Below are 11,176 nucleotides of genomic sequence, written 5' to 3' on the forward strand. Positions count from 1 at the left end.
TCTCTCTCTCTCTCTCTCTCTCTCTCTCTCTCTCTCTCTCTCTCTCTCCTTCTTTCTGCAGTTCAGGCCGGGAGCTCACAGTGTAGCCTTGAACTTCACTGTGATTTTCCTACCTCAGCTTCCTAGGTGCTGAGATCACAAACATGGATTGAGGCTGTAAGTATGATAAATGGGAGTTGCAGATAACTTACTCAGGCACATGCATGTGGTGTGGTTATCTCATGGCTCTCAATGCACACTGACACTGGAATTGTCTGTGGTGTCCCTGGCACCACCTAAGTCCTGGGTCATGAATAAGCATGCCACATTTCCCTGGGTGAGTCACTCTTCCACTGGTTAACAGCTGTTTGACTTTGAACCTTGGATTCTGTGTTAGCGAACGATAATAAGACCTGCCCAGCCGGGCAGTGGTAATACACGCCTTTAATCCCAGCACTCGGGGAGGCAGAGGCAGGCGGATTTCTGAGTTTGAGTCCAGCCTGGTCTATAGAGTGAATTCCAGGACAGCCAAGGCTACACAGAGAAACCCTGTCTCGAAAACAAAACAAAACAAATCAAAACAAAACACCTGCTCAACAGGGTCACAGGCAGCGTCTTCCAGCTACTTTACTGTTGCTGTAAAGTCCATCAGACACAGACGTGTAAGACCTTAGAAACCCTACCTTCTGGGTTTTAGGTTTCTTCCACTATAAGTCCATACTCAGCAGTGCCTTTTTAATCCTGTGGATATGAGTCCCTACCTTGAAGGTTGGAGTATACAGGTCGAAGGACTCCAGGGCTTGTTTAGCAACTCAGCAGCTTGCCTGACTCTTATTGATCATGAAAAGAGTGACCCTAAATTTACTGTTGTTCATGTTAAGCAGGACTCAAGGTTTTAATGTGGCTCGGAGCAGGTCAGCCAATCTGGGGCCTAATTAAGTGCTTGATTTGCATTAGAATAACTAATTATTTATATGTGTGTATATGTATGTATATATGTATGTACACACATACATACATATATCTATATACACATATGTATATAGATATATAACTATGTATAATCTAAGTCTCTGAAAATTTTTCATAATACATTCCATTATTAAGAACCAAAAGTGGGGCTGGTGAGATGGCTCAGTGGGTAAGAGCACCCGACTGCTCTTCCAAAGGTCCAGAGTTCAAATCCCAGCAACCACATGGCTCACAACCATCTGTAACAAGATCTGACGCCCCCTTCTGGAGTGTCTGAAGTCAGTTACAGTGTACCTATGTATAATAATAAAAAAATCTTTAAGAAAAAAAAAAAAAGAACCAAAAGTGATTTTTTTTCTTTACTTTTTTAAAAAAAGATTTATTTATTTATTTATTTATTGTATATGAGTACACCATTGCTCTCTTCAGACACACCAGAAAAGGGCATCAGATCCCATTACAGGTAGCTGTGAGCTACCATGTGGTTGTTGGGAACTGAACTCAGGACCTCTGGAAGAGCAGTTGGTGCTCTTAACCACTGAGCCATCTCTCCGGCCCCTTCTTTACTATTTTATTTTAGCATATGGGTCCATTTGGTGCGGACGAGAGGGGAGATTTGTTGGGGGGGGGGGGGTTGTTTTTTCTTTTTTCTTTTTTCTTTTTTTTCGAAACAGGGTTTCTCTGTGTGGCCCTGGCTGTCCTGGAACTCACTTTGTAGACCAGACTGGCCTCGAACTCAGAAATCTGCCTGCCTCTGCCTCCCAAGTGCTGAGATTAAAGGCATGAGCCACCACTGCCCAGCTGAGGGGAGATTTAAGTCTGTACTCTATATGTGTATTTTTAAGTCTTTTGTTACTTTATTAAAGTTTTAAATTGCACACTTATTTGTTTATTTTGTGTGAACGTGTGTGTGTGTGTGTGTGTGTGTACATGTGGGCATGTGGGCACCATGGTGCCTGTGTGACAGGTCAGAGGGCACCTGCAGGAGTTAACATTTGGCTTCCACCATATTGGTTCTGGGGATTGGACTCAGGTGGCCTGGCCTTTCCAGCTGAGGCATCTCACTGCCCTGGTTCTTTGTTTAAGGAGCAGACAGATAAAACTAACAGGTTTGCTGTGGCTCCCCTCCCGCTCCCCCCCCCTTCCTCCTACCTCCCACCCCACCCCCACTCCCACCCCCTGCTGACTTATTTTATCTTTACTCTTCCGTCTCTTTCCGGCCTCTTCCCTAAAGCCTCTTTCCCCTCATGGACCCCCTTCCCAGTTTCCTGGCTTCTACACACTCTCTCCCACATACGTACAAATATGTAAACATTAGGCCCTAGGATCTGCACTTGAAAGAGAACTTTCTGAGCCTGACTTACCTCACCTGATGTAGTATTTCCCAGTCCCATGCATTTTGCTGCAAGTTTAGTTCTTCTTGACAGTTGAGCAAAATTCTATTGTGTATATGAACCACACTTTAATGATCAGTCCTCTGCTGACTGACGTCTCGGTTGACTTAGTCTCTTTGATGTTGTGAATTGAGCGGCAATAGTCGTAGATGCGCAGAAGCGTGGTACACCCGGGTCAGCTGTGTTTACATTCTGAGAAGATGCCACAGTGGTTCCCACAGAGGCCGCACCAGTCACATCCTCACCAGCAAGGGCCAAGTGCTCCTCGCTCTCACATCATCACTGGCATCTCTTTCTTCCACAATAGCTATGCTGATGATGTTTTAAAATTAAATTTAAAAAATTTTAAAATTTAGTTATTCAGTGAAAGAGGAAAGGAGAAAGAGGGATGGGGGAAGAGAGAGGAAAAGAGAGGGAGTGAGGGAGAGAGAGAGAGAAGTGAGTTTGAACATATGTGTGCCTAACCATGCCACGCTGTGTCAGGGTCAGAGGTCAGAGGTCAGTTCTCTCCTCCCACTGTGGATTCTGGGAACTGGCCTTAGCTTTTCCAGTTTGAGCAGGCAAGCTCTTTTCACCTACTGAGCCATCTTACCTCAAAGTGCGTTTCATTTATATCTCCATGGTTACTAAGGAGGTTAAACCCTTCTAAAAAAAAATTGTTAGTTGTTCATGTTTCTTGTTTCGAGAACTCATTGGCAACTGGAAGTTTTGGTTTTTCTGTTTAATTTTTGGAGCTCTCTATATATTCATCTATTAACCTCCCTCTGAAGTACAGCTGAAAACGGTTTCCTTCTGGCCTGTATGCTCTCTGCTCACTCTCTTCCATTGCTGTGCATACGCCTTTTAATTTATATAGTACTGTTTGTCAAGAACAAATTGGGTAACACCAGGTTCCTCGTGAGAGTTCAAGCAGAGAGGTCTTTATGTAGGAACTTTTCTGGTGGCTCTGACCAAGAACCTGATATAAAGTAATTTAGGAGCACTTATTTTGGAATTATAGTTTGTGAGAGTGGAGTCCAGGGGTTAGGTGCGGGACAGGTATGGCAGCATTTATGGGGCAGGAGTGTGTGGCTGAGCATCTTTCACATGGGCTGGCCAGGACTCAGAGAGCAGAGAACGTGGAGGCTGGTTATCTTTCTCCTTTTCCTTTTCTTATTCAGGCTGCTGCAGGCCACGGTGTGGTGCTGTTCACATCCAGGGTGGCCCTTCCCGTATAAACCCACCCTGTTTGGGGTCTCTCACAGCTTGCTTCACTAATGTCATAAATGATTCATAGTTTCCTCAAGTTGACAATCAATATTCACCATTATCACAGTGACTCATGTAGTCTAGAATCTTCTTCTTTTTTTTAAAGATTTATTTATTATTATACATAGGTACACTGTAACTGACTTCAGATGCACCAGAAGAGGGTGTCAGATCTCATTACGGGTGGTTGTAAGCCACCATGTGGTTGCTGGGATTTGAACTCAGGACCTTCGGAAGAGCAGTCAGTGCTCTTACCTGCTGAGCCATCTTGCCAGCCTGTCTAGAATCTTCTATCTTTACGAAAAACTCGTCTATTTAGGTATCTATCTGTGCCCCTAGGCTTATTTGATTGTGTATATTTATCATGAGTGATTGGCTGGTCTGCTCAGACTCCATCCAAAACAATGGCCTTCCTAATTTTTCTGAATATAATAATTTTTTTAAAGATTTATTTATTTATTATATGTAAGTACACTGTAGCTGTATTCACATACTCCAGAAGAGGGAGTCAGATCTTGTTAAGGATGGTTGTGAGCCACCATGTGGTTGCTGGGATTTGAACTCAGGACCTTTGGAAGAACAGTCAGTGCTCTTAACCACTGAGCCATCTCTCCAGCCCCCGAATATAATAATTTTAATGTACTCATTGAGAACACATTTTGCTTATATCCGTTCCCTACTCCGTTCTCCAATTCCCCCAAGATGTTCCCCTCAGCATGTCCTCTATCTCCTCTTTGATAAATAACCCACTGAGTCCAGTTACTGCTGCTTGTACCCCAAGAGAAAAATGACCGGAAGTGCGACCACAGCTCTGGAAAAAGGTGGTACCTGACCGTTGGTGGAGCTAAGTTGGGTGGAATGGGCAAGTTGCGAGTGGGCCAGTGGCAGCCCATCCTGGAACTAAGCCGAGAGCAGAAGCGATGGCCACAGCCCTGGGCAAAGGATTAGTGTGATTTTAAAATTACATGGCAACACTGTAGCATGCAGGGCCTACTGCTAAGTAAGACCATGGGTGTTTTCTCTCCCTTAGCAGCCTGAACAGCACCTTTCAGCACTATAGATGTTAGCCAGCAGGGAGAAAAATTTCAGGTCAGTTCCATCGTTGCTCGCTCTGGCCCAAAGATTTCTTATTATACATAAGAACACTGTAGCTGACTTCAGACACACCAGAAGAGGGTGTCAGATCTCATTACAGGTGTTGTGAGCCACTATGTGGTTGCTGGGATTTGAACTCAGGACCTCTGGAAGACCAGTCAGTGCTCTTACCTGCTGGGCCATCTTCCCAGCCCCCATTTTAATTTCTTTATGTTCTACATGAAGACGTTTCTTATTTCTTAAGAAATAGGGTTTTAGGTGGGTGTGGTGGCCCATGCCTTTAATCCCAGCATTCAGAAAGCAGAAACAACTGAATTTCTGTGAGTTTGAGGCCATCCTGGTCTACAGGAGAATTCCAGGACAGCCAGAACTACACAGAGAAACCCTTCCTGAGAACAAAATGAAATAAAACAAAACAACCCCCCCAAAAAAAAATAGGCTCTTACTATCTAATTATAGTAGGTTTCCCAGGGCAATGTCAATAGCCTCCCATAATTTTAGCTGAACATCTAGATATGTCTAGGGCTATGGTACCTGGACTACATTTACCACAGGGTAACTTTGAGTGTAGCCTAACAGAGAATAGAAATTTTTACTTAAAACATGGAGGCATTTTTGTGTGACTTATTTATTTGTAATTTGATTGCACGGTTCTTGAATGCAAACTGTGTAGATTCCACCATTATGTTGCAACGTCAAAAGATTGAAATATCTCTGCCCTCAAAAGTGATCTTGGTTCCCCGTGTCGCAGGGAAAGGATGCTGAAAGACATGTTCCTTGAGTTTTGGAGTGTTCTGTCCAGATCCCTCCAAAGCTTGGGGCTTTCTTGCATTTCTATTTCTCTTTGCCAGCTTGTGCACCAATGTAGCGTTTTTCTGTAAGCTGCACAAGTCAGCGCCAGGCCCTACTGTGACCAGGTCTGTTCGGCTTGGTGTGCTGTTTCCAGAAACTCAGCTACTCTCTGCCATGTGTGATCAGCGGCCCTCTGGTTTTTTAGGAAGAGCTTGGAACAGAGTGCTTGCAAGGTATTTATGAACACCCGAGAGCCAGGGTGTAGATGGCAGGACTACCACACAAAGTGACATTGGTGACTTTGCTCTCAGGCCATCGTGGGTCAACTTTTCGCTTGTTTTAGTAATTGGTTCAGGCATGGGAGATTCTGGCATACAAAGTCTTGACACTGACGCCTCACAGGGCTATATCCTGGCCCTGTGTGACATCTGCTAGTGCCTGGAATGACAAGAGTCTTTCCATTGCATTTGTAGCTAAATTCTGCCACCTCCCCTACTGTGCAATAAACCTTAGAGACTAGGGTTTTTGTTGTTGTTGTTGTTGTTGTTGTTGTTGTTGTTTAAAGTAAAGATATGAATAGGGCTGACAAGATGGTTTAGTGGGTAACCATGTTTTCCCGCCAAGGCTAATGACCTTGGGTCAATCTCTGAGATGCACATAGTGGAAGGAAAGAGTCACCTCCTACACATTCTCTCCTCTGGCCTCCGTATGTGAGGTCTGGCACTTGGGTCCCCCTCCCCCATCAGTAAAATGAAAAAAAAAAAAGTTGGAATTGTGTAGGTGGGAGAAACTAGCCTGTCCATTCTCTTCGTGTGAGGAAACGCATCTGGTATGATTGTCTTCTTGGGCTTCCCTCGTGGCTTCCTGCAAGGAGCGCAGACACAGGGAAGAGACCCAAGCCCCTCTGCCCCAGCTAGCCCTGTGGTGCAGCGTGCTGACATGATTGGCTGAGCTGCCCTCGCAGCTCCCTAGTCTTTTTCTTTCATGATATTTTTAACCATCTTGGTTTAAGTCCACAGTGCCGAGTTATAAATAGGGCCGAGTAAAGACATTTGGGCAAGTTAATAATTAGGCTTCTCTTCCAGCCAGAGTTCTTAAATATTTATTCTTCACCGGGGGCGGCTCAGAGGAGCAGAAAAGGAAGCAAGGTAGTTGGGACTTCCACACGCCATTTGACAGAGTCTCACCACTAAGCACAACTTAAAATACAAATCTGTTTCATAGCTTTAAATCTCACATTACTCTCTCCCAAGGCAGCTTATCAAACTACCCTACTGCTGGGCGTGTTGGCACACGTCTTTAATCCCAGCACCCGGGAGGCAGAGGCAGGCGGATTTCTGAGTTCAAGGCCAGCCTGGTCTACAAAGTGAGTTCCAGGACAGCCAGGGCTATACAGAGAAACCCTGTCTCAAAAAACAAAAACAAAAAACAAAAAACAAAAAACCCAAAAAACAAAACAAAAAAACAAAACAAAACATAAAACTACCCTACTTAGGAACAATGTGTGGCAGATTGGAATCTTGATTGTAGTGTCCTGCCCTGGAGACATTAGGGTGCTTCTTCATGGGTGGGAACCCTGGACAGCCGACCAGATGGTCACTACCAGTCAAACACGGCCATTCCGCTCTCATTGCAGGGGATCATAGACAACACTGGCTTTTTCTTCTACTCCTGGAGTTACTGCCCTGCCAGGAGATGACATCCAGCTCTATCTTAGAGGTTCTGTTGCTGTGATGAAACACCATGACCAAAGCAACTTGGTGAGGAAAGGGTTTATTTTTTGACTATGCTTCAATATTACAGCTTACCATCCAAGGAAGTCAGGACTGGGACTCAAACTGGGCAGGAACCTGGAGGCTGGAGCTGATGCAGAGGCCATGGAAGGGTGCTGCTTACTGGCTTGCTCAATGTGCCTTGCTCAGCCTGCTTTATCATAGAACCCAGGACAACCAGCCCTGACCCATTTCCACCCACAATGGGCTAGGCCTTCTCCCACTAAGAAATAATAAGAAAATGCCTTACAACCTAGTCTTAGAGAGCTGTCTTCTCCATTGAGACTCCTTCCTTTTTTGCTTGTTTTATTTTTATTTGTTTGCTTGTTTGTTTTGGGTTTTTTTGAGACAGGGTTTCTCTGTGTAGTCCTGGCTGTCCTGGAACTCACTTTGTAGACCAGGCTGGTCTCCAACTCAGAAATCCGCCTGCCTCTGCCTCCCAAGTGCTGGGATTAAAGGCATGTGCCATCACTGCCCGGCTTGTTTTATTTTTTGAGACAGTCTTAAATAGTATCTCTGGATGCCCTGGGACTTATGTAGACCAGGCTAGCCTCAAACTCACAGAGATGCACCTGCATCTGCCTCCCCAAGTACTCTTATTAAAGGTGTACAGTGACACACCTGGCTGAGGCTCCCTCCTTTCGGATGACTCTAGCTTGTATCAAGTTGACATAAACTAGTCAGCACACACATTCTGAGTCACAGTCTACCGGAATGGAAGCAGAAGTGTTGGAGGAATGCCACTTAACTGGTTTGCTCCTCATGTCTCTCGCAACCTGCTTTCTCATATAAGCAGGACTGCCTGCCTAGGGATAGCACCACCCACAGTGGGCTTGGCGCTCCCACATCAATCATTAATCAAGACAGTACCCCACAGACCTTCCTAACGGCCACTCTGATAGAGGCATTTCCTCATTTGTGATCCCTTCTTCCTAGCCATGACTAAGTTTGTGTGAGTTTATGTGTGTGTGCCACCCATCTTCAGAGGCTAGAAGAGGGCATTGTGTTTCCTGGAGCTGGAGACACAGGTGGTTGTGAGCTACCACAGGTGGTTGTGGGTACTGGGAACCAAACTTGGGTTCTCTGCAAGATCACTAAGAACTATTAACTGAGTTCAAGGCCAGCCCTACAGCGTGAGATCCAGGGCAGCCAGGGCTACACAGAGAAACTCTGTCTTCAAAACCCAAAAACCAAAAAGATAGAGAGAGAGAGAGAGAGAGAGAGAGAGAGAGAGAGAGAGAAAAGAAAAGAAAAGAAAAGAAAAGAAAAGAAAAGAAAAGAAAAGAAAAAAGAAAAAAGAACTATTAACTGCTGAGTCTTCTCTCTAGCCCCAGTGGAGTAGATTTCAAAGGGAAAAAAATAGTGCTCCAGCTACTGATTGGCTTGGATAATAGATTTATATAAATTGTTCCTCTTTGTATTATAGTCAGGGTCACTGTGACTGTGCTATCTGCTATGTCAACAACCCAGAAGGGCTGCAAAGCTTGGCTTCTTGTCCTTTAAAAAATGGGTAGATTTAAATTTTTTATTTTATTTGCATTAATGTTTAGTGTGTGCCCAGTGCCCAGGGAGGCTGGGAGAGGACATTGGATCCCCTGGAAATGGAGTTACAGATCATTGTGAGCCACCAGTTGAATGCTGGGAATCATATCCTGGTCCTCCGAAAAAAGCAACAAATGATCTTAACTGTCGGGCTACTCTCCAGGCGTTGTTCCATTCAGCTTTTATGGGGTTGCTGGGGAATCAAACTGAGATCTTCAGACCTTTGCAACAAGTGCTTTGCCTGTTGGTACATCTCCACAACTCCTAGTAAGTCTTTTGCTTTTTTTTTTTTTTTGGTTTTTCAAGACAGGGTTTCTCTGTATAGCCCTGGCTGTCCTGGAACTCACTTTGTAGACCAGGCTGGCCTCGAACTAAGAAATCCACCTGCCTCTGCCTCCCGAGTGCTGGGATTAAAGGCTTGCGCCACCACGCCCGGCTCTAGTAAGTCTTTTGTCAGTGCTTGGCCCTTGACTGGCTGCCACACAGAATCAAGCCCACGGGCTGCAGTTTGCTAGCATGGATAACACAGGAAAGCTGGATCCTGAGTGTGGCAGTGAGTGTACTGCCTGTGTGGTCTCTACTCAGCCCCTGGCAGCGCTCACTTAGAAAGCATAGTGAAAAGTAGGTTGGAAATGCTTAAGGACTTCAAGGAATGGGAGTTTCTGCTGAACTTTGGGCAGTAGAGGGCAGGAGATGTGCTGCCCCCTGGAGGCTATCCGGGATAGTGGCAGCAATGAGCAAGAACTGGCCCTGGGAGAGAAAGGAGACATGTCCCAGGGAGGTCAGATTCTATTTACAGCCAATACTTTGGAGGTTCTGTGTTTGGCTTAAAAGAGGTAGCCTCTTGGAGATCGTTCAGTGGGTGAAGGTGCTTGCTACCAGGCCTGATGGCTGAGCTCAGTCCTCCGACGCCACACAATGGAAATGCAGAACTGATTCTCCCACTGAGCACTCTGACCCCCCACATAGGTGCTGTGGTGTGTTGCTCTGCTAATTAAGGCCGAAGTCTGCCATTGTCCAGATAGCCTTCTGAGCGCTCACAAAATGGTGGACTCTATTTACCAGCAAGGCTTCTCCTTCTCTGACCTTCTCCGGAGAGTTCAACCCCCACCTCGGCCTCCCCCATCTCCCCTCTATCTGTGGAATGTCTTTGCTTAGATTACAGGTTCGCCTTTCCAGGATAAGAACGGGATCAGCAAGCACCTGAGATTCCTAGGATGCCTCTCTGTGCTAATGAGGCGTCTCAGTACTTAGCTTTCAGCCAATGACCTTTGCCCATCCTGGATTTTCCTACCCCTTTCCCCTAAACTATCTAACCAGTGATTGGTCTGTCTCCCTGCGATCCTGGAATGACTTCGTTTTCCTTTGTACTCACAGGTCATCCAATACCCTGTTCAACGACGGCCCCCTTCGTCCACGTGGGCCGATGGCCAATGACCCTGGGGAGAAGGGAGACCTACGGTGGTGCATGCATGAGCACGCTCACACATATAAATAAATATATAATAAAAAACAGTCAATACAAAGGGAGCCGGTATCTATCTCCAGACATGTTCTCTGATAATTATTTGTACCGCAGAGCTCTTTCATTTCACGTCTATTGTTGGGAATTTTCTCCCACATCCTTGTCGTTTTACAGTACTGGGCACTGCTCTCGGGGCCTTGCATATCCCACCACTGGGCTGTATCTGCAGCCTCTGGTCCACAGCCCACATTCTTGTGTTAATCATCTTACTTTCCTAGGCTAAGAGTTCATTAATTTTTAGGTGATCAATAGCCATTGTTCGTTACCTATTTCAATTGTTTATTTTTAGCATATTTGGCTACCATGTTTATCTTGTACCAACAGGATCCATACTACAGATTTAATGACCTGAACTACAGATGGATTTCCTTAGATAACTGGACCTACAGCACAGAATTTAAAATCCCCTTTAATCTCAGGTGTGTATATGTTTATATATACTATACTATATATACTATGTCCATATATACTATACTATATATACTATATCCATATATATAATATATACTATATTATATATACTATGTACTATATACTGTATTATGACAAGATTTTCATTTATGCTTTATATTGTATATTAGAGTTAAATCAAATTAAACCTTTGTGTTATCAAAGTGACTTTGTAATTTATTTTTCATTTTGCATGTGAAGATGGGGCCACGCCTCATCAGTCATGACATTGTGTTTTAGGGAATAATTACTCCACTGGTTATACTGAAGTCACCCAAATCCCATTTTATATAAATGCCCTGGACCTCCCCAGTGTCTAGGAGAATGTACTGATCAGCAGTATTTTTTGTGAAGTTTCTCTCTCTCTCTCTCTCTCTCTCTCTCTCTCTCTCTCTCTCTCTCTCTCT

The 11,176-nt window shown here is 44.8% G+C and overlaps 1 protein-coding gene across 3 annotated transcripts in view; it reads left to right on the forward strand.

Annotated features, from left to right (window-relative positions):
• The window catches only part of Manba (mannosidase beta), an 83,617-nt gene that overhangs the window by 9,503 nt on the left and 62,938 nt on the right, over nucleotides 1-11,176 (forward strand). For all 3 annotated transcript variants that reach the window (XM_021196316.1, XM_029537887.1, XM_029537888.1), the window contains exon 2: nucleotides 10,644-10,738. In XM_021196316.1, coding sequence (XP_021051975.1) covers nucleotides 10,644-10,738 — 95 coding nt within the window. The remainder of the gene's footprint in view (nucleotides 1-10,643; nucleotides 10,739-11,176) is intronic.

The sequence above is a fragment of the Mus pahari genome, chromosome 4, assembly GCF_900095145.1.
Source record: "Mus pahari chromosome 4, PAHARI_EIJ_v1.1, whole genome shotgun sequence".
Lineage (NCBI taxonomy): Eukaryota > Metazoa > Chordata > Mammalia > Rodentia > Muridae > Mus > Mus pahari.